The sequence below is a fragment of the Prinia subflava genome, chromosome 7 (genome assembly GCF_021018805.1).
Source record: "Prinia subflava isolate CZ2003 ecotype Zambia chromosome 7, Cam_Psub_1.2, whole genome shotgun sequence".
Lineage (NCBI taxonomy): Eukaryota > Metazoa > Chordata > Aves > Passeriformes > Cisticolidae > Prinia > Prinia subflava.
Window position 1 is genome coordinate 11,221,726 of NC_086253.1, and position 24,261 is coordinate 11,245,986.

The 24,261-nt window shown below is 43.4% G+C and overlaps 2 protein-coding genes across 4 annotated transcripts in view; both read right to left on the reverse strand.

The window, feature by feature from the left end:
* Positions 1–372: 372 nt before the first annotated feature.
* TADA2B (transcriptional adaptor 2B) lies at positions 373–7,875 on the reverse strand. Its single transcript, XM_063401575.1, has 2 exons — positions 7,576–7,875; positions 373–6,327 (listed from the first exon to the last, which is right to left on the reverse strand). Exons 1-2 carry the CDS (start codon positions 7,843–7,845, stop codon positions 5,335–5,337), a joined length of 1,263 nt encoding a protein of 420 aa, XP_063257645.1. The 5' UTR covers positions 7,846–7,875; the 3' UTR covers positions 373–5,334.
* Positions 7,876–9,555: 1,680 nt separating this feature from the next.
* Positions 9,556–24,261, reverse strand: part of TBC1D14 (TBC1 domain family member 14) — a 62,327-nt gene continuing 47,621 nt past the window's right edge. For all 3 annotated transcript variants that reach the window (XM_063401582.1, XM_063401583.1, XM_063401584.1), the window contains 3 exons: positions 23,966–24,075; positions 14,053–14,311; positions 9,556–12,842 (listed from right to left, as the gene is read on the reverse strand). In XM_063401582.1, the coding sequence (XP_063257652.1) occupies positions 12,777–12,842; positions 14,053–14,311; positions 23,966–24,075 (435 nt within the window). In that variant the 3' untranslated portion in view covers positions 9,556–12,776. The remainder of the gene's footprint in view (positions 12,843–14,052; positions 14,312–23,965; positions 24,076–24,261) is intronic.

Genomic DNA, 24,261 nt, shown 5'->3' on the forward strand with positions numbered 1-24,261 from the left:
CTGTGTGTAGGTTGAAAATGCAGATAGTGGTTCAACACTTCCTTTGGTTTGCAGAATCTCACATTGCAGGAGTGGGTGACAGTACAAATAACCTGCCTTCTGCAAGCACCCATCAGATTTTACACACTGACATGATAAATGCCCTGTTTTGTCTATTCAAAAATAATCTCTCCCAGCAACTGAAACTGAAACCTGTGTGAATGCTGAACTGTAAATAAATGGCAATGGAGATTAGATATATTTTGTAATTGTTCAACCTTTTTGTCCTGTACTACCATTGAATCAAGAAAACCATCTAATACTTGTATGGCATTGAAGAATCTATAGAATTTATCCTATCTCTGGATTTTTAATTTAATGTATAAATTGGTTTAAACAATTTTTATAGTCTTGTAACTTCCAGATTTGCAATGAGTTTGTTATGCAAACTGTAGTTACAATCCTGCTGAGAGCCAGAACACCCAAAGAAGTGAGTTGCTGAGAGCTTGGTATATGATTTCTTTTAGACTTACATAAATAATTGCATGGAAGTGGCTCAAGGAAAAATGTGAACTTAGTTTTATTTTCATTATTTCTTACATTTACTCAGCCTGGATCTTAGCTTGCCATCTAACTCCACCTGCTGCTCCCACTCCTGCAGAATCAGGCTCATATACAGCACATGATTACCTGGAGGACATTGTCTGGTCACCTGGATAGCAGGGGGTGGAACCTGGCAAATCACACAACCACAAAGGATCCACCCTCCTGGATCCTGAAAGCTCACACTATTAACACACAGGACAGAATCCTCAAACTTAGGGAAGTTACTGGGCCCTGTGAAACGTAAGTACTTCCAATTTTTTACTGTTTCTGGTTATTTTGGATTAAGGAGTTTCTTAAAGTCAGGTATTTATTATATTCTTGTGGTTCAGATGCAGAGTTGCCAAGAGCTTACAGAGCACTGGACCTACTCATGGTGAGAAGTGATTACTCATTCCTTAAGACATTTTTCCCAGTACTGGTTTCCCTCATGGGAATTGAACATTAACCAGGAACAGCCTAAGTGCATAAAACTGTTTGGGGGTTAGTCATGTTTGTCATATTTAAGGATTCATTCTTTCTCAACTCGAAGAAAGAATGCTTTGACTGGGCAGAGGAAGGAGAGTAATTTTTTGATGTGTGAAAACAACTACAATGTTACTTTTTTAAAACTAATCAAGTACAAGGGAAAAAAGGCAAAGATCGAGTTAAAAATACAGGGGGAAAAAGGGATTCCATACAGTGAAGTTGGAAGAATCTTTCCTCCATCTGGGTTTAAGAGCACACTGTAGTTGTGTGAAGTAGGATTGGAGAAACAGTTCTGTTGCACTTCCATTGGGACCTGTTCTCACAACTGATGTCAAAAAGGGACCAGGTTCCATTTTATACATCTTTTAAGAACTGTCATGTGTTGTTTGTCCCCTCCCCATCCCTCTGGATCTAAACTAAATGTCATAATAACATCCCTAGTATAGAAGTTTTTCCAACAGGGAGTTAAAACCAAGGGGCACATTGTTCCCTAGCAGAGAAGATTTCCTTAATGAGCTTCCCTGTGCTTCACACAAAGTGTCACTTCTGGACTACATCAATTCATTCGGGGTGTTGTTAAACACAAGGTCCTGTTAAATCTCCACCCACCTGTGCACTCTGTCACAGCCCAGGAAGGAGCTCTGAAGAAATCAAAGAACAGAGGTAAATAGTTCTGAAACTTAAGCACCCAACAAAGCTACCACCAGTACCAGCTATGTCAGACTGCATTTCCACCCATCACGTTTAGCTACAATGCATCTCCACTGGCTACTGCAAAGACTTAAGTCATTTTCCTCAGTGCCCAAGCAACATTATTGTTAAAGCAATCATGGAAAGAAACTTCAACGTAAGTTTATTTACCAATACACAATGCAAAAATCTAGTAAAAAGCTGTGTGCACAACATCAGTTAGGCTTTGTGTGATTGCAGCACAGGCGTTCGTGTGTCTGGCACAGCTACAAATGTAAACTTCAAATGAATGCAACATTCCCTTTAAGAAAGAAAGAAGCTGATGAGCTGAACGTCCTCCTGGGATATTTTGCTTCCCAGTCTTTAGTGTGTCGCCACTTAGGAGTGACTGGGGCACAAGCACAAGCTTTTAGTGAGAGCATTAACCAGAAGGCTCCTGAAGCCTGTTGCAGTTGCACAGGAATCACACACGGGAATAATGGCAGAGTGCTCAGCTGGGCGATTTCCGAGGCAGTGCGGGCTCTCAGCCTCGGCCTGCCGTGAGCGGGGCAGGAGGGGCTGCAGCAGAACACAGCACAGCCCCACCCACAGCACAGCCGGGATTTGGAACAGCTCAGAGAATGTTGCTTTTCCATAGGCTTACATCAATGCTGTTCAGACAGGTATTGTCATTAGTAATAACTTTAATTTGAAAGGAGCATTAAGCATATAAAACACCTTGTCATTAGCAACATGAAGGCTGGGTTATTTGTACAGTACAGGAAGCACTTCCAGAGCAACACAAAATACAAGCTGAAAGAGCTCTTTGCCATCTCAGCCCCTTCACACAGAAGAGAAGCAGCAGAGCTGTAGTAAATTGCTGGATTAACATTACTGCATCTCGACTTAGAAGCAATCAAACAGAAAACCAGCAGCTCATAACAAAGGAATGCTTAGACTAAATCAGTTCCATGTGAAATATGGAACAGCAGCATCCTCTAGTGCAAGTCACCTTTAAAATTAAAAGCATAGCTGACAATGAGACATTGCTTCTAGGGAAGCCCTTTCCAAGGGACTAGTATTTGCTAAAGCAAACATTTACCACCTTGAGTTAACTTGCAAGTACAAAATAAATATTGATATCCATATTGCATACATTAAAAATACTTTATTTTACATTCATTTCGATGTTCAATAAGTTACATCTAGCACCAAAGAAACATTTTGGAGGGGTTGAGGAATTAAGAAGCTACAAAGTGTAAATGCAGAATTCACTTCAACATTTAAATGACTCATTGGTGCCTAGATTTTTTCCTAAGTTATTGTTCAGATGGGCTTTACGCTATTGCTTCAGTTTAACTTAGATATGCCAAAACAGTGTAGAAATATGAAAATCAGATTTGAGGGGAAAAAAACGCAGAAGAAACAAACCCAAAACAATTCTCTTAAACTCCCAGCTACACGCAGAATTGAGGCTTCACAACAGCATGTTATGGCAGCTGGGTAACAAATTACAGGAAGAACCAAATTGCAGAACTAGAATGCTGAAAAGAACGACTGAGCTTCCTTCCCACAGGAAGAGGACAGAGAAAATAACCAAGGGTTTACACCTTATGAACTTGTGTGCTGCTTGTACAAGCATATAGGGTGGAAGTGGTTATTAAAGCTACTCAGCAGTTACACTGCAGTTAGCTCCACTGCTGCCAAGAAGAGACAGTTTTGTCTCGAGTATGCCACAACAAACCACTTACAGGTAAGCCAAACAAAGTATTACATCCCAGAGGACATAGCCCTTACCTTTTTGAAGGGATAACATCATAAGCTCAAAAGAAAAAGGCACTAGAGTTTTGGTTTTTTTCCTTAGAAATGCTGGCTTTGTAATTGTACCCCTTTTATTCTAAACTCACTGGTGACTAGTTTGGTAATGCTGCATATATTAAATGAAACCCAGTTCTGATCAGAATACCTCTGCCAAACTACAGAATTAATACTGTTTTAAGATTTTGTGGTATCCTCACTGACTACAGCCAAAAGCATCAAAGCCAGATGACATTTCCAGATCTTGCACTCCTAGTGAAGCCAGTCAAGTTCCAAGTTTTGGTACACTTGCACTCCAGAAGAGCTGTCCAGCCTGCCTCCAGTCACAGCCTCCTGCTCCAGACTGCAGAGAGGCTGAGGCACAGGTAACTCTGTGCCATCCTCCACATGACAACCACAATTTTTTACTTATTTGGTTAAATATCTGCATGGGAATTGAAGGATGAAACGGGCATAAAAATCTTTCCCTTAATCAACACATCTTACTAGAATGGTCCTGGTGTTTGTGTTTCCTGCTGTGTTACATCCCAGATGGGGGCCAGCTCCAGGCTGCAGAACTGCAGGAGATCCCTGCCAGGGTGCACTGTTCTTCTACCTGTCAGTAAATTCAGATTCAGTGTGCCTGGGCTAGTACAACGCAATGTAAGTGCAATTAGAACCCTACAGTGGCTGGATTAAGCACCCCAAGTTTAGGAATACTTTGTGCATTTTGACCAAATCTGCATCAATTGTTATTTTTGTTCTTAAAGGCCCCATTTGAGAATCTTACTCCCTTTTCCTGACTTCCCAACAAAACTGAGGCAGCAGCTACACTTGCTCAGCCCGTATGAGTTCAGCAGTTAACATCCCAAAGGAGGCGGAGCAGGCGCCCCCAACAAGGAAAAGCAGGGATTTTGCTGCCTGAGGCTCTCACCTCCTGCCAAACCCCTCACAGCCCATTCTCCAACCCCATTTCTGGCCTGGATCAGGTACCTCGCTGTAGCTGACCCCTCTGTGGAGCAGAGCCCCACAGCTGCTGGGGATTCCTGGCACTCCAGGACCAAGCAGGAAACGTCAAAGCTTCAGAGGGTCTGTTACAGGAAACTCAGGTCAAAGCAATGCCCGGATCGGCTGGGAGCTCTTCAAGAACCCTCTGCACAGCACAAACCCCTGGAGACATCTCACCTACCACACTTCCTTCCTTCCTTCCTTCCTTCCTCTCCCTGCCACGGCTCACCCTGCAGTACTCTCGACAGGAACTCTCACCCCCGTGTCCCCACGCCCTGGCTGTAGTTACTAAGGACAACATTCCAAAGCTTAGCAATGGTCACAAAAGCCCCCGCTCACCTGCTCCTGAGCACAGGACTTTTGCAAGCTTCACTTTGCTGCCAGCATTATGCCAAAAAAAAAACAAAACAAAGGGTGAAGAAAGTTTCCAGCAAATGAAACTGTCTCCTACCTGTAAAGAAAAGCAAGCATTACACTGATACTCATTTATCCAACAGTATGGACTAAAGCAACTACTCTGGGACTACCGGACTTGAGAAAGTTCACATGAAAAAATCTGTTCTAAAAATGTACCAAAAGCAGTGAAATCCAATGGAGAAGTTTCACAAGTAAATATTTTCCATGATCCAAAGCAAAAGTCTATTGGAACCACCATGGATCATGATGACTGTGGGGATTTATGTATTTGCTCTTTTGTGTTTTTAAGCAACATGGTTTCTGTATCTTTGGGGAGGGAGGGAAGGAAAAAAAATAACGGAGTCCTCGAGGCTGTAACGGGCCTCTGCTGTGTTTTTTCAGATCAGCTGAATTTCATGAAGCATCCCTGGATATCCAACCACTTTCTGTCAGAAAGTTTAAAATCCTTTTCTTCAGTACCTTATCTAAGTAACTGGGAAGGCGACTCTTTGAAGGAATTCCTTGTCTTTTTTGGAGATGGTCTTTAATGATGATAGTTTTTACAGTCACGTAACGTGCAGGACTCAAGTTCAGAGAGCTGCAGAGCACCTTTTCCCTGTCCGATAAGAGTTCAAAGCCGGGCAGGTTTTCAATGGCAGCAAATTCACCTTCTTTACCCTCTTCCTTCCCTCTCTTGGAACTAGCTATGTTCTTGTTCTCCTTCCTCTTTTCCCGTTTGTGCCTGGCCGCCTCGTACTCTGCCGACTCCTCCATTTTGGTGATGCCGTTCCGTCGGTACCGCTGCAGCTCCCGAATCTTCGCTCGGAGTATCCTCTCCTTGTGCATGTTCTCAAAGAAGTCTTCAAACTCCTTACAAGACATGAACTGGTACAAAGGCCTCAGTTTCAGCCTCAGCTCCTTCTCCTCTTTTGTGATCTTCCGTTTGGGAGCTTTCTCCTTGTCTTTTTTATCCTTCCCCAGGAAGGCCGGTACCAAGTTATAGTCCCGCGCGATGTTCTTGCGCCGCTGCCTCTCCTTGAGCTTGCGGACGTACATGTCCACGTGAGCCCTCTTGAGCTCGATCTCCACGTCGTCGTCGTCGTAGTTGACCGAGAGGCCGCTGATGAGCGTCTCGGCGTCCTGGTCGTACTCGATCTCGTAGTCGTCGCGCAGGGGCATGTAGCCCAGCTGCTGCTGCTCCGCCACCGAGATGTCCAGCGGCGGCAGCGGCGTCGTCAGGCTGGGCGACAGCGGGCCGCCGCTGGGACACGTGTGGTCCGTCACCCTGTTGGGAATGGTGTCAGGGATGCAGGCTTTGCCCAGGTTGCCGTGGATGTACATGCTCACGTAGTGTTCCATCACTTCCTGAGGCGTTCGGGATGCTCCCACGTGAGCAGCCATGTCCTCCTACACAGAAAAAAGGAGCAGTGACAGAAGGATTCCCATTACACCTCCACCGTAATGAGCACTCAGGAAAGAACACGACTTTTCCCTTGCTCCTCAAAAGCCAGCTCCCAGTACCTAAACTTCTCTAGCAGTACTGGCCATATTTCTATCAGATCTGCGATTTCAGCTCTGCAGGGGTGCTTACAGTGCGTGGAGGCAGGTAAGCCACGCAAACAGCACCCCGTGGTGATTCCTGAGCACCCACGGCGCTCCCACAAAGCTCACCGTGACCAGGAAGCTTTCCAAGGCCCAAGCCAACACCAGTAGCACTGGACAGCTTGGGTTTTGCTTGTTTATCTCTCATTACTGAGGAGCAACATGGAAATAAACAAACAGTATCTATTAATTATTTTCTAGTATTAATTATTTTCTAGTTATTTAAGAAATAAGCTGCAATGATTGTACACTTTAAGACTTTGAAAAAGTCTTTATATTTAATGAAGCAAACATAAGTAACAACAAATCAATCAAAAATTAATCAAATGGTCCAGCAGAGGGCAATGAGGATGACTGGGGGACTGGAGCATCTCTCTTACAAGGACAGGCTGAGGGAGCTGGGCTTGTTCAGCCTCAAGAAGGGACAACTGCGAGGGGACATCACCAATGGCCATCAGTATCGGAAGGAAGGGTCAGAGGATGGAGCCAGGCTCTGCTCTGTGGTGCCAAGCAATAGGACAAGAGGCAGCAAGCAGAAAGTGATGCACAGGAAGTCCCACATGAACATGAGGAAGAACTTCACTGTGCAGGTGACTGCAGGTGACACAGACTGCCCAGAAAGGCTGTGGAGTCTCCCTCACTGGAAACAGTCCAGAACCGTCTGGACGCGATCCTGTGCAAGGTGCTCTGGGATGACCCACTGTAGTCCTTTCCAGCCTGACCCATTCTGTGATTGTGAAATGACGCTTTCTTACGGCTGCTTTAAAAACCGAGTCTGCCCGTGCAGTGACACTGAAGGGAGCAGCCAGCTGGCAGCCGGGGCACGCTAAAGGCAAAGGCCGAGCTCGGTAAGAGCAGCGGTACGACCTGTGACAGGACGGGCTGTCGGGAGGCACACGCAGACCTGCAAGTGGCGACAGGTCCGAGCTGCCGGCTGCGCCCCTCGGAGCAGCGCCGAGCCCGCCCGGGGACACCGGGGCAACCCCGGGGCCGCTGTCAGGGCCGCCGGCCCGAGCAGCAGGACCGCCCCCGCCCTCGCCCCTCGCCCCTTACCCAGTTGCCGAAGCCGAACTGCTCGATGGCGTCCAGCAGCAGCTGCTCCTCGCGGCTGCTCCAGCCGCCCTCGGCCTCGGCGCCCCAGAGGGTGAAGCGGCCGCCGTCCACCAGCTGGTAGCCGTGCCATCGGCGGTGCGGGCCGATCTCGGCGCCCGCCGAGAAGCACTCGGGGCAGAGCTCGATGTCGGCGCACTCGGTGCAGCGGAAGCGCAGCGGGCTCACCTCGGCCAGGCAGTACACGCAGTACTTCTTCCCCAGTTCCGCCATCTTACCCCGCCCGCGCGCGCGCGCGGCCGCGCCCCCGCCGCCCGCTCCGCCAATGGCAGCGCGCTCGGGGGGCGGGGCCGCGGCCAGCGCCGGCCAATGGGAGCGGGGCTGGCGGGCGCCGGGGGTGTCAGCGCGAGGGGGCGGCTGCGATTGGCCGAACCGGACCCGTCTGCGCTTCCCGCGGCCAATGGGAGGGGCCGCCCCGAGCGGAGCCGCCGCGCAGGGACCGCCCTCGGGGGGCGGGGCCTCGCACGGGCAGGGGGCGGGGCCTGGCGGGTGCCTGGCAACGGGGGAAGCGGGGCGGGGCCGGGGCCGCGAGCAGCGCTGTCAGTGCCGGCACTGCCGACGGGAGCGCCTCTGCCCCGGCACCGTGAGCGGTACGGGGACAGGGAGATACCTCCTTCAGTTCTACTGCTCTCCGCCCACGAGAAACATCAGGCTGAGGGGTCAAATCCAAACGCTTGGAAGCACCTTGACTGCCCAACGCTCTACGGACTGTGGGCACGTGGAGAGAGCTCGACTCTGTGTGGTGAAATCCTGAAGCTCAAAAAGAAGGTATGGAGCGCAGTCCGTGTTCTCAGCCACTTCGTGGAAGAATGGAGTTGATGGAAGCTGAAAGCCAAGGCAGTAGGGCTGAGCTGATGGGTGTCGAAACGTGTCAGAGAGAAATCCTGACCAAAACAAAGCCGGCCAGAGGCAGCCTGTGGAGGAAGAAGCTGAGACTGCAGCAGAAACGGGGGAGCTGGGAACTGAGAGACCCCTCAGGACTCCGGGGAAAAGGGGGGACTGCAGAGCTGCTGAGGCTGTCACTATGGAAGTGTCACTATGGAAAACTCAGAAATGTCACTGTGCTGGGCTGACCCCTACTTGTTAGGGGAGTTCAGATAAAAAGCCAGAAAGCAAATTCCTCCTTCCTTGCTGCACATGGCTGAAGAATAATTTGGAATTATTATTTGGGAAAACAAGTAAAGTACATCTGGGTTTGAACAAAGGTGTGCAACTCCTGTAACAGATACAATATAAATCTCTTTCAGTATCAAATCGGTGCTGGAACCAATGTGATTTCACATGCTAATTCTGCACATCAGGAGAGACTTCAGTGAAAGAAGAGGGACAGCTGCTCGCTGGATAAACCAGAACCATGGCAGCCAAGGCACTGCATTCAGCACACACCCAGGTACTCACTGCCTTCTCTCCTCTTTTATTTGGTCCTTCTACCTCTTTTCACTTCAGCAACAGGAAGCTTCTCCACTGTAAGTTCAGAAGTTATGCCTATGTCAGAAGTAAAACAATACTTCCTTGAGCACAAAAATGCTTTGTGATTATGAATTTGCAATAAACTAAAATTTCTTCTTTTCAAAGCCAGCATAAGGTATTTAAGCATTCCTGAGTTCTGTGCATGTCACAAAGATGTATTTACAATTCATAATACATTTGTCAGACCTCAGGCGTAGTCCAGAGAAAGACACAGGAAAAGGGATAAAACCACAGGCACAGTAAGTATCAGATCTTCTAAATGTCTCAGGGAATTTAACAGGTATTTTAGCATGAGAACTTGGAAAGCATCAGTAACAAGTCCTCAACCTTCAATACACAAATGGCCCCAAGTCCTCTTTTTGAGCAGACAAAAACTCCTAAAGCCACCTGTGAAGAAAAAGACCAGTACTGGAATTTTCATATCTGAATTACACTGACAACAGTTGATTAGGATAAGTTTACATGACTTTATTTAACAAAACCATATATTTACAGTTGAAAAAAGTTCCAGTTTGATACACATATCTAAACAAAGCAAACGTGGTAACTACGTAACCTGATTTAAACATGATGTACCAACACTTCTCTATATATCATTCTTGTTTTAAAACATTCAAAAATAGGCCGTTACAATGTACCATTTTTTTCCAAATGAAGTGGTTTACTAAATGAAATAACATTAATGACTGACTGCAGATTGAAGTTGCAAAACTGCTTTATTATAAAGTGCAGATTATAAAGAATCCCAAAGCTGGTTGGAGTTGTCTGGTTTCTCTCTCTGCTGCATGTACAGTGGTACTTTTCATGTATTGCAGCAGTTTTATTTTTCTTTAAACCCATGAAGAAAAAAAAGTTTGCTTGATGGGGACATTTGCTTCATGAAAGAAAATCTCATGCATCTTGTTTCAGATACTTTCAAGTACCTGAACAATAAAATTGTCAATTTTTAAATGCAATTCCCTGAATTTTTAAAAGAAGATTTCTGTATTAGCTAATTAAGAGATTTGGTATACTGCAAGAAACTTGAAAAGCTCAGTGGCAAGAAATTCTATGCCATTACTATTCAGCTCTGTTTTTATCAAAATTCAAGCATTACCTTCAAATCAAGTTATTGAGAAGTTGAAATAATTGCATGTTTAGGCAGGTGAAGTTTTTTTCACATGTATTTTGTTTGAAAACAAACTGTGCAAAGCTCCTTATTGCATTGCTGTTTCTTCATTAAAGAACATACCTTATATACACAAAGAAATCATTTAGAAAATATATACAACTTCTAAGAACAGATCAAATCACAAAACCAAGTAATTACATTTGCAAGTAACAAACAGTGCACAAGTGTTGCAGCAGGCCTTTTCCCCACAGCTATGCCCACTGTCACTGTTACATTCAACATCTTATTGAGAGGAGAAAAAGAACAGGCTTGTCCATGGCTGCCAAGATACCTAGGAGCTAAAAAAATGCATTTTTAACCAGACAAATGAGCCACACTTGAAGACTTGCTTTAAAAGAAAACACAAATGTAGTTGCAATGAAGACTTAAATCACAAAGCCAGTTACAGTACCACCTAAACATGAAGTGTATTGAGGAAAAAGTGATCTCTGTGTTCAATAAACCGTTTAAAAGCATAGTGCAAATGTTTCGGATGGTAGGCCTCTCGTATTCTTCATAGAAAGGCATATTTGTTGTAGCAATAGAAAAAGGAATATTAAAAAACACTTACTGACCTTCCTGCTTGCTATTGCACTTCAAAGCAATGGAGCATACAAGTACCAGTCACTGGAGGACAAACTGCACAAATTCTGGGTGAATTGACGTGTTTTCTATCACATCTTAATGTCTATTTTCAGTAAGTGATGACCTAGGTGATGTCTTGTGGAGGAATTAAGATGACCAACAAAAATCCACATCCATTACATCAGCTACACAAAGTGGACAGGAGAAGAGGTCAATGAGGTATTGGACTTGCAGGCTGCATTTGCTTTACACATTTTTCAAAGTCTCACCAGGGAATCTTCTTCTAACTCTTCTTAATATTACAATCAAATTATCCCTCATGGAAATCATGTCTGTACCAAAGGACAGGGTTTTGATTATGTCCCACAGTCCTTGACTTGAGCAGTGTGCAACTATTCTTCTTGGTTTTATTCAGCCAATGCCAAAATAATCAGCATAAACCAGCTGGAGAGCACTGGAAAACCGCCGACCATACAGCTGGAGGATTTAGTAACGCCTGTTCACAGCTAACACAAATATTGCTTCTGTTACATTTCCCTTTTCAGTGATCATCATTAGTATAAAATAGGTTTTACACTACACGCTATGCAATAAACATTCTTGTAAATCAGAGGCACTCATGATTTGCCCTTCAACATTCACCTGAATGCAGAGAAGATCTAAGACGTATGAGGGATTTATGTAACAGCTGCTGTACCTTGCTCTCATGTATTAGAAGCCGGATAGAATGCTCAGAAATGACAGCTTGTACTTAATTCCAGTGGCACAATTCCCAATGAACTTCTTTCCCTTGTCACTCTATGGATCAGCTCCACATCACTTTCCCACTGTGGCAGCAGCAGCTTCAGGAGATTCCACAAAATCTTTTCTTTTCAGCAGCAACACTGGCAAACATTAACTGCTCCCCCACCACCCTTCCTACTTAGTCCTGCCAGTGAGCAAAGCTGGGTTTGAAGGAGCCACCAAAATCGCTTTTAACCATTTCTCAGTTTACCTGCTAAGTCCAGTTTTATCTCCATGACTGGACACATGGCACATGAGTAAGCAGCTGGCAGGCAAGAACATCCCGAAACAGCAGTGCCACAGGAGAGGACAAATGGAAACATCCATTTAGCAGTATGTGACCTTGGCTTAAACAGAGGAGAGAGAGTACAACTGGGAAATGATGCCACCTCAATATCAGAACCCTCTTGGTGAGTTTGGAATCTAGACTGATGGATGGAACTTCCTCCATATGCATCCAGATTGGAAAAATAAATTTCCAAGGCATTTTGAAGAATAATTAGTTTTGCACTGCTATTTTGACTTCTCTTCCAAGCTTACTTTCTACTTAAACTTTTCTTTATTAAAGAAAGGAATGTAGTTCTATGTCTACATGATTTCTTTGGTAAATGGGACCCACAGCCTATAAAATCAGAAGCATTTCTAAAGAAATGGTCCTTAAATCATTTAAAATTCCAGCACCAGTTATCTAAAATCCAGATCCAGCTACTGTTACAGGTATTGGAAAGATATCCTGCCTAAGAATGAAACGGGAATAGCTGTCAAAGCAACCAACATTGCTGAATGTCCAGTCTTTAAAAAATCTAAGAAAAAAAATTTAGAAAACCCCAAACCCTTGATATTATTTTGTTTCACTGCCCTCATCAGAAGTACAGAATGTGTAACGCTCTCCACAGCATATGCTCATACCACAAAAAGTTTAAGGCTAAGCCTAGGTTTAATTCATAAGGGGTTTACACCCTAATTTCCTTTCTTCTTTCTTTTTTTTTTTCCACTCCTCCTCCTCATTTTTCTTCTCTCCCCCTTGAGGCTATTCTACTACTAAATAGAACTCTGAACTAACACTTTGATTTGCAGGCTCGTACATGTCAAACAGTAATCAATACTTTTGCCACTTTAGCATTTTTCCTGGGAGTCACTGGAGGCAAACCCAGCGCTAACGTTTGAGTGAAGGACTTCCTTTTTCCATCTCCCGGTTATCTTTCTGCAGAGCAGCCAGTATCTAGACATGTCAAGAAATGAGAGAGAAGAAAAGCATTAGATTTAAAAAAATACTCAATAATTCATTCCAAAGGTTTCCAATTATGTCTGAGCAGTACTATTTAAACTATCAATTAATTAAATTTAGAGAATTGACAGGAGATCTCTCCAGTAAGTCCTTGTGACATGGATAGAAACAGAATTAACAGAGGTTTAACCTCCATCTCCCCCAGCACACACTTCTGAAGCTGTTATTTGGGGTGCCTGGCAGAACAGGACCCCTATCTCTCCTTCCCCTGAGGGATGCAGCAGCAGGCTGGGAATTTATTTGGAATGCAATCCTCGTGCACACACGACATGTTCAAGAAGGGTGAGACAACTGAACACCCTGTGGAGCCACTCCTGCAGGGAAGGTTAGAAATGCTCATCTCACAGAGAAAGCTGCCAGTCCCCAGCACCTACAGCACTGCTACCCCAGGAAAGAGCCAGAAACACCCAGCTGCTGCTGAATGACCCCAACCACAATGTTTAACACCACCTTTCACCTTCTCTGCAAAAAGGCATTTGGATAAAATGGGCAGAGCTCTATATGGGATGACAAAGTGGGCTGTGTTGCTGCTTTGAACAAAGAAGAAGAAAAAAAAGGGAATTTCCACTCTCAAACATGAATGGCTGCTACAGTCCCTGATGATTTCCACATCAGATGACACATCTTTTTTCTTTAAACTGGAATTTAGTTGAAATTACAGCAGTGAAACAATTTCTGAAATCACATACTAAATCCCAATAAAGAAGTCAGAGAGGCAATCACTTCTGCAGAGCCCAAAATTAGGCAGAGCAGAGATCTTTAAGATGATTAAATTGACTGTATGATGTGTGTCCTGACAAATTGCCATCCTCTCCCAGAGAGTGGATTTCTGCTTTTAAGTATCAAGTTGCAATGTTGCCAGCAGCCTTTGTAATTAATAAACTTTCAAAGTTGTGTGACTTTTTACTTCATAAATTTCATTCAATATTTCAGTTTTGAATGTTGACTGAGCTCTCCCTTTCCAGAGGAGATTAAGCTGAGGGAATCCACTCAATGTACTCTAAAAGCATCGAGTGAGCTACACAGTCTTAGCTACCCATAAAATCAATCTAGCTCTGCTAGAACATTCTTCCAGATATTGCCAAACCCCATTTTCATGAGTGGAGTGAAATCATCAGTTACCAAATACTGACATCCTCTTTACCTGAGCCCATTTTTTGTTTCTACTTTGCATCTGAATGGCAGCAATAGATGTGAAGAATTCTTCCGAAGGCAAGTCCTCTGGTAGCTTCGTTAAAAACTGAGCTATATGAATGAAGTCCATTTTGGTCAAAATATCTTCAAAAAGTTTTAGTATTCCCAGCGCTGTACGGAATAAGAACTCTTCTCCATCACGGCAGAACACATCCCAGACACGACAAGCCAAGTCTAGTGGCAAAGATTTGCTGTACAATGTGAATATCCTGAAAGGCAGAACAAAATTTTCAGAGTTACTGGACAAGCCTTGGATACTCACAGAGGTACACACACCAATCAGCAGTTAAGTTTGAGGCTTCTCAAGTATTTGTAATTGAATAGTTCTTTTTATATTTCAGAAGTGCTTCAGTTAGTTGTAGCACACCATTCCATGAAACTATAAAATTGCACAACCATTAAGGCACGGTCTCTAAGTTTGATTTTCTTGGATCATAACAGAAGAAACAATATACATAGTTTTATAACAGGCATGTAATGAACTCAGCTATAATCAAAGGCCTATTTAATCATCACTTCAGAGCTGAGAATTGATGCGGGTTTAGTTGCAAAAGCTCAAAAAGCGGAACCTCAAGACAAACTGCAATGCAAATTTTGTGGTTCAGATAAAGGAGATGAGTAAAATTAACTCTTGTGTTCCAGGCTTGATTGACTGGCAAAGTAAGGATAGCATGAGTTTTGGAGGAAGGATCAGCTTGAACTCCTTTGAGTTGAGAGAAGCAGGCAAGGCAGGATGTGCAGGTGTGTGCAGGTGCAGACAGTGGTGATAAGTGATTGTGTGCCTGTATGGATGTGATCCCCAAAGAGAAAGGGCAATACCAGAAGCTGCTAAAGCTCTGTCCTCATTAACTACATGAGCACAGTTCTTCCTTCACCACAGTGCTGACAGCCTTGCAGCCACAAACAAAAGGTTGTTCCCCCTCTCTCCTTGATGCAACACCTCGCTGCACAGCAGAGCGGGAGCACTGCCGCCAACCATGAGCTAACTGCAAGCAAAGAGAATTAAGTTTCCTGGAATCATTTACAGTATGTAAGGGAACAGAGTTACAGTGGCTTTTCCCCTCAGAATTCAGAAATAACTTTTCCACAGATGCCCTGCACAAAAATCTCTGTAAAACTGCAAGGAATTCTCTCCCCGGCAGAGGTCAGCAAAGGCTCAAGTTTCAATCAAACCTTCCCACAGCTTTTGACAAAACCTCCTTTTCAAGTATGCTTAATTGAACAGTAGTTTTCGTGTATTTAAAACTACCCTCTATCTCCTCCAGTTTTTTATTTGGGAAATCTGGAACTACACTAAAAAGATTAAATGGAACAGATATATACACATATATAGGTATAGAATATGCAGTAATATATTTTCACAGCAAAGTCTAATAATCAAAGGTTTTCTGCATTATCTGCTTTTTACTATGTAAAAATTTATTTGAATGATGTCATTAAGTATATGGCTCCTTTGCAAATCACCACACTTTAGAAAAAAGGGAAAAGATATTAATTTTATTAATATCCTGATAAAACTAACATTTGCACAAATTCAGGTGACAAGTGAATTGCAGGTTTGTGATCTTTGGGATTTTACCGGTTTTCCTATTTTTATATCTCATTGCAATTTTTTGAAAACAAGTAGAAACATTTTCAATCTGTTCTCCAAAAAGCTAAGTTAGGATTACAAAAATAAATTAACAAAAAGTATAGGTCTGGGATGAAAAACCCAGACACTTGTTCATCACATATACATGAAGATGTAAAACAAGCACGATACAAACTCTTTCTTTGGGTTACTGGCCTGTCCTGCACTGCAGACTTCATTTACTTTATACACTCGTTCAATCTTTTTGTACAGTCACACACCATATAAAACTGTACTGCCACAGAATACCTACATGGAAGAGTTAAGACTTTTGTCTCTACACACACACAGGAAACAGCAAGAGGTTTTCAATTAAAAAGGAACAGTGTAATAGGAAGCAATTCAGCTAAGTCCTTTCCTGGTCACCAAGTAGCAGGCAAACCCTCAGCCAGAAGCAAGTCTTGATTAAAGATAAGTAACAATGCCAACTTTATGGACCTGTTTTTATTCACAAAAGCCATTATTCTGCCGTGATTCAGACCTCATCTGAATAACCCATTTGTATTAAACCTCAAACTATGCAGAAAATTAACTGTCAAAAGAAAGAACCTATTTATCAGAACACTGCTTTTGTATGAAAGGATTTTCTTGCATCAAAAAACCTGTCACATCAAGTCAGGTATTCGTCACTGAGCTCTTCATAGTTTGGAAGGAAGTGCCATTTGCAGGAACTTACCAAGGCAATTAACTTTCATTAATATTTGCATGGAATTGATGCATCAAGCCCAAACAGCAGAGACTGGGCCCCCCAGAATAAGCAGTAAAAGGTCAGTAGGAATCACTGCTCAGAACAGATATAGCATTTCATCCCTTCAAACATTTCCTACTGAAAGACATTTTTTTATTAGATACCTGAGCTACTGGTCTGAAGCTGAGCTGGAATTTATTGGAGTAACAAAGCAGCTGCCACATGAGGCAGTCCCAGCAGCCTCTTTCAGCAGCACTGGCACACTCCTTGCACACAACCTGCTGTCGCTGTCCTGTCATTTCTGTCTGCAGCTCTCTTCCAGCCCCCTCTAATTCAGAGATGCAGACAGCACAGCTAACTCACAGAGATGTGCAGTGTCAGAGCAATGCAGGTGCAGACTCCTGGCCTCTCACTGCTTGGAAGAGGAAGAAAAGAAGCACCAGATGCTTCTGCTCCTCCCCAGCCCTGTTTCTGGTGTACTTTGAGGTAGATGCATGAAGTCCTGGCTGGTTTGCTGCTCACAGCGAAAGCACATGACCATAAAGTCATCAAGAAAGCAAAGCACTGCTACCACAATAATCACAAGCTCCATGCTTCTTTCCTTCGCTTTTTCTTGCCCCCTCTCCTTTTTTCTCTTTTCTTTCTAATTAAAACGTCTTTATAAGATATTAGCTAGAGCAATGCAGACAGGTAGGTCAGATTTTGGACTGGCAACTCACACACAACATTGATGCAAATTAGATCTTATGTATTCTGGCACTACACATTTCTTTTCCATGTCTGTACATTTTAAAATCGTTACAGTCTAAAGAAACCCAGAAATGCTCACTTGGTTTCTTATTTGGAAAAAAGAAAAGTAAATACTATTTCATATAAAATGCTGACTGCAAGAGAGCATTTTGGGGGTGTGGACTATGCTTTTCTCAAAGTAACAGAAAGCAAACTTGCACATACTTTACTAGAAGTGCCCACAAAGTGGCTTGGACTTCTATCAAGCACATGGTGTCAGTAGAAAGTTCATGTTCACGGAGCACTAACAAAGTCCATGTTATACTAAAGAACCACTGATCAATCCATCAGTACAAACACAGCCCTTGGCTAGAATTATTGCCAAAATCATTTCCCTGAGTAGGGATAAAGAGGTGTTTGTACAGCAGCAGCAGGCCATAAATAGACAGCATGTGTCCTTGGCAAATCCACATTCTACTCTGCTCACAAGAGCCTGTGGAACATCAGCTGACAGAGGCCAAAACTGGGTTATTCAGATAGGCTATTTCCCCTCTGTTCTTTGTGAACCTGACTGCACATTGCTCTTTATGGCTTTTTCATACTTGATCCCCTTTCTATTCACCAAAAGAAATAAAAACCTGTATAGTTTTTGAATTCTTTCTACAAGATTTATCAGTTGGCGCTTTGGCTTAAAGCACAGCGGTCCTTTTAAAATGAGATGCTTTACTTGTGGCAGTAATAATAATGTCGATAATCATGTCACAGTACCTTTAATTAAACTGCTCAGTCCTTGGAGTTTTCCCATCATAGAAGGCAGCAGTGGGACTAAACTGGCAGGGGGGTTCTCCTCCCTAAGTCCCCTACCAGCTCCAAGAAAACCTGCACAGCTGGGCCCACCTACAGCATTTACTTTTCTTGGAACATATCCCTTCAAAAATGATTTAAGCACACCAATTTTACTGCTGTTCCCTGCAGCACAGGTTACAGGAAGAAGCACAAAGCAGATTAGTTGTCTCCACTCTAATTGTGGCAGGAGCAGGAAGGTTTCCCAGCAACTGGTCCGTGCAGCACTGGCTACTGGAGCCTCCCAGAGGCTGCACCCGCTGAGATTTACTGCACACATGCCTGCACAGTAACCACACCAGCCACTGGAATAGCAGCAGGCATCCCTTTGGAGCTCAGGACAAATGTTATTTTAAATAAAAGTCATGCTAGAGCAAGGCTGTTTCACAGAGATTTTTACCTACAAGCAACAGTTCTGCCTATTCAAAGCGATGCTGTACCATATTCTTCTCTGACTTTAAATACACTGCAGACACACTGCTAGTGACAATTTAAAGAAAAAAATCTGAATCTGCTTGCTTGCCTACAGGATCAAAGTATTTTGAAGTAGAAAGTATATGTGCATGTATGTATGCACACACACACATATGAATACATTTACATACATATTTAAGTAAAATACATATGTTTTACATAAATACTGTCTAACAAAATTGAGGACAGAGCAGTATGAGCTGTGTAGTTCAAGACAAGTGTGAAAAAGTTTAATACAGTATTGGGCAGGTCTGTCTCAAATAGCCTACATTCCTGTGCAAGATCAGTGTTGTAACTCTAGGGATAGGAAGGAACACAGTAAATTGTCCTTGGAATTAAAATAAACAGCTTGAATATGGATTGCTGCCTGCTGCAGGTAGTCAGCAAGAAATGTTCATTGTCAGTTCACTGATACAAAGACCTTGAGAAGCACATCCACAGTCACTCCTCACTGAAGTCTCTTTCAAGTGCTCTTAGCAACACCCACAGAGGTAACAAAAGGGGGACCTGATATGCCTCAAGACTTCAATAACACTTCAACAGAGACTTCATCACTTCAGTTCTTCACTCACAAATCAGTAATTTTTTCTTTTTTGTTTGGTTTCATGTTCGTACTAAGAGAGAACAACTAATCACATAATATTTACTCAAGAAAATACAGAATAAATAAAAGAGTAATAAAGAAAGAGAAAATAAAGAGTATTCTATCAAAGCAAATTTGCTGAAGCAAATGTAAACCTTCAACCTTCCGTCAAAACAGTCTTTTTTCTAAGTATCTAACTTCTGGTATTGTTTCTCAGGATTTCTTCTTTACAATGTAAAGTTAGACGATAGCATAATATTAACATGCCAGTACCGTAAGGACACTCAATTTTAGTTTCTCCTATATAGCAATCACCTTATAGGCCAGCTTCCTATCCAACTAATAATACCCTGAGTTGGAAAGGAGCCACAAATATTATTGAGTCCAATTCCTGGTCCTGCACAGGAGCCACCCCAAGAATCCCATCATGTGCCTGACAGCATTGTCTAAAAGCTTCTTGAACTCTGCCAGCTTTGGTGCTCTGACCACTTCCCTGGGGAGCCTGTTCCAGGGCCCAGCCACCCTCTGGGAAGAAGAATCTTCTCCTAATATTTAACTTGAATGTCCCTTGACACAGCTTCATGCACTGTTACCACAGAGCAGAGATCAGTGCCTGCCCCTCCTCCTCTCCTCACAGGGAAGCTGTAACTGCAGTGAGGTCTCCCCTCAGCCTCCCCCAGGCTGAACAGACCAAGGGACCTCAGCTGCTCCTCACACAGCTCCCCCTCAAGGCCCTTCACCATCCTTATTGCTGTCCTTTGGACACTCTATAACACTTCACTGTTTTTTATATTGTGGCACTCAACACTGCCCTCAGCACCCAAGGTGAGGCCTGCCCAGTGCAGAGCAGAGCAGGACAATCCCCTCCCTGTCCTGGCTGCTGTTGCTGTGCCTGATGCCCCCCAGGACAGGGCTGGCCCTCCTGGCTGCCAGGGCAGGGCTGGCTCATGTCCAACTTGCCACAGACCGGGATGCCCAGGTCCCTTCCTAGGGTGTTGCTTTCCAGCATCTCATTCCCCACTCTATCTGTACATCTAGGATTTCCCCATCCCAGCTGCACAATCTGGATAGGTTACTGTGAGAGATGGTATCAAAATCTTTACTGAAGTCTAAAAATATCACATCTACCCAACCAGGTGGGTAACCTTGTCAAAAAGGAGATTAAGTTTGTGAAGCAGGACTTTCACCTCATGAACCTGTGCTGGCTGTGCTACCCTCCAGGTGTCTTTCAATATGTCCCAGAATAACCTTCTCTATAATTTTACCAGTTACTGACTCTGACAGGCCTTTAGTTTCCAGAGACACCCTCCTTGAAAATCAAGACAATGTTTGTCAGCTTCCAGACAAATGGAACCTCTCCAGATTCCCAAGACTGTTCAAAAATCATTGAGAGAGGTCTGATGATGATATCAGCCAGTTCTTGCACGAATCCCATCAGGCTCCACAGACCATCAGGCTGGAACAGCAAATCCCACACAAGTTCAGGGTCAAATGGAAGTTTACCATCCTCACAGCCATGGCCTTCCAGCTCAGGGCTCTGGGGCTGCCAAAGCACATCATCATGGTTAAAAACCAAAGTGAAGACAGCATTAAATTTCTCTGCCTTGTCTGTGTCTCTGCTGCTAAGGTGACCATCCTCATCATGTGACAGGCTGATGTAATTTCTGGACTGCTATTGACATTATTGTCCATTAAAAATACAATAAACTGGTGATTTCAGTGTTGTCTATCCAGTTACTCATGTTCACAGTCATCTTATTCTGATGTTGCTTTCTCCCCACACAGGCTTTCACAACACTGAGGCAATACAATTTCAACATCTTTCCTCTTATCACTGAGCACACCAGCCTCTGCTCTTTTTCTCCTCTTCTACTTTATCCTAGTACTTTTTCTATTCTCTGTGCACAGATCTACTTCAGTTTAACATTCTCAGCCTTCAGTCATAGAATCCATACCATGAGAACATGGTATTTCTCCCATTAAATGTTGGGAGAAATGAGCCTGTTCATTACAGCCCCCAACAATTCCCCTACACATGATGCATTAAAATGTAATCCCAGTGTAACAGCCAAGTCACACAAAGCCCACGTTACACCACCCTCTGTGCAACAGGCATCCACAAGCCATGCAAATCAAGCAAAGGCAGCACGAGAAGTCCATTTGGAGCTGAACTGACCAACGGATGTTAAAGACAACAAGAAGGGCTTTCCTACCATCAGCAGGAGAAAAAATACTCAGTAAAACATGAGCCCACTGCTGAACAGGGCAGGGAACCCGGTGACAAGGACATGCAGACAGCTGGGGTACCTCACTGCCACCTTCATCTCAGCCTTTACTGAGACTTGCCTTTAGGAATCTCGGGTTCTCCAGACCAGGGGAAAAGCCTAGGATAAGGAAACCCTACCCTTGCTGGAGGAGGATCATATTAGGGAACATTTAAATAAATTTGGCATATACAAGTGTTGGGGGAAACTGTCTAGTGCTGTTGTGAGGCCACTCTCAATTATCTTTGAAACATCCCAGTGATCAGGGGAAGTTCCTGAGGACCTGAAGGAAACAAATGTCCCTCCTATCTTCAAGAGACAGGATCCAGGGAGCTACAGGCCAGTCAGCTTCATCTCCATCCCTGAGAAAGTAATGTAAGAAGTAGTCCTGGAGGTTATTTAACAGCATTATGGGCAAAAATGTGATTGGGAGAAGTCAGGATGGATTTGTGAAAGCAAAATCATGCCCAACCAGACTTGATAGCTTATCCAATGGGATGACTGGCTTGGTGGAAGGGGGGAGAGGAATGGACATTGTGAGTCTCGATGTTTGCAAGGCTTTCAGCACTGTATCCTATAAAATCCTTGATGAACCAATGAAGTATGGATTAGATAAACAGACAGTGAGGTGGACTGAAAATTGGCTGGAATTGTCAAGCTCAGAAGGTTGTCATTTGAAGTATATGCAGTACAGCTTCGAACCAATCCAGTGGTAGCGGACTCCAGGATTTGATACACATCCAACATTTTTAAATGTCTTCATTAAGGACCTGGATGATGGGTTAGACTGTACCAACAGCACGTTTGCAGGTGATGCAAAACTGGGAAAGGTGGCTGACACCACTCCACAGCAACCTTGAGACACTGGAGAGATGAGCCAACAGGAAGTTCAGCAAAGGGAAATGCCAAGTCCTGCACGTGGGTAGGAAGCAAGCCCAGGTACAAGTGTCTTTGGGAAGCCAACTGGCTGCAAAGCAGCTTTGCAGAAAAGGACAGGGAGGTTCTGGTGGACACCAAGCTGAATGCAAGCCAGCAGTGTGCCTTTTAGCAAAGATTATTCACAAACTTCTGGACTGCAGAAGAAACACCACCGTGAGCATGCCAAGGCAGTCACCATGTACTCAGCACTGACAAGCAGCTCTGGCCTTCCCAGTACAGGAGAGCCGTGGATATACTGGAGCACGTCCAGCTCACCATGAATGTATTGGGAGGTTTGGACATGTGACACAGAGAGAGAGGCTGGGCAGGCTGGTACTGTTCAGCTGGGAGAAGAGATGGCTTGGACCTAAATATCTAAATATACTTGATAGGAGGATGAAAGTAAGACAGAACCAGACTTTCCCTGGTTGTATCCAGTGAAAGGACAAGAGCCAACAAGCACAAAATGAAATTCAGGAAAATTCCATTTTAAACACAAGAAAATAAAAATCTTGTTAACCAGAAGGGTGGCTGAACACTGAGTTGCATGAAGAGACTGTGGAGTGTTGTTCCTTGAAGATACTCAAAACCCAACTGGACAAGGTCCTGAGCAAGCTGCTCTAATTGACTGTGCTTTGAACAGTGGGTTTAGATTAGATGATCTCAGAGGACTGTTCCAATACCTCAGGAATTCAGTGATCCTATGAAGATTAATGTATTCAAACTTCCAGCTTGTATTGGACTGATTTACTTTAAATGTGGTTTTGTCTAAGAGATGGGCAACATGCTGAGTGCTACCAATTAACTGACTAGGTCTTACAGATCAGGGTACTGCCAGAGACATTCAGGTAAAATCGCATTAACATTACAAATATTTTCCAAAAGAATAGCTTATTAATCTCAGGAGAAAATTCCTGCTGTTACTACCAGGCATTTATTCTTTTACTTATGGTATTTGTCAGGTCCCTGAAAACAGAAGAAATTGTCAACAATGTAAGGGCAAACCGATTTTTCACAAAATATCTTTCATGTCATCCCAAAACTGACAATGAAGTCTTGCTGAAAAGAGACTTTTTAACACCCCAAACCAAGGTCTGATAGGCACAAATGCAAACACTCCATTTGGAGTGCATAATGCCTCACTGAAATTTGGCAGAAGTGCAAATAAGATCTTTGTATTTTTTCCTCTCTAAGGAAAATGTTCCTGATGATACTGGAACTTAAAGTGAAGATAGTTTCATCTAATAAAAAGATTCTAATTGCCCATCTGCTAAGTGGAATAGCTTTTCTATAGCTTTGACTTTTATGTCGTATGGACAAATGTTTTAATTACACTTTTCCTGCTCTGTGCAGGACAAAGTACACATTTCAAATGCAAGACTGGCAATATTTTCTGAATGGACAACCCTGGTACACACCTGCACATGCAACAGACAAATTTTCTCAGGAAATCAATCCAAGCAGGCACTAAATATGGATGAACAGTCCTATCCATCAGTATTACAAAATAAACTTCCAACTGAACACAAGTACAGTAATAAAGGTTAGGCAAATGTTCAACATCACAGAAGTATATGGGAATGATTTGGATTGACAACTCAAGTATTGAACAAAAAATAAAGCCATTATCTTAGAAGAATATTAAAGCAGGTAAGAACATTGCAGTTTCTGTCATGAATACTGACACGGAGCTGTATGTCACACAAATTAGTAATTACACCTTCAATGTCTTACCAATCAATTAGATAGATGTCTGGAGTTAAGTTATTTTTTTTGAAGTGGGCAAATAACTTTGGCAGATTTTCTTCAAAGAATACCTCAAATGCAGCAAAGTAAGTCAACATCTGGGAAAATATAACAGGGAGAAAAGCAGCAGTTAGCTGTGTTATTACAAGTTTAAATGTATTATATGTTGTAGGATTAACACTCTTCCAAAATAGGATTAATGAATTACATGATGCTATAAAAAGCTAAGCATTTACATAAAAGGCAGCATCTGCAAGCACTAAGAGTTTAAGATCCACTCTATA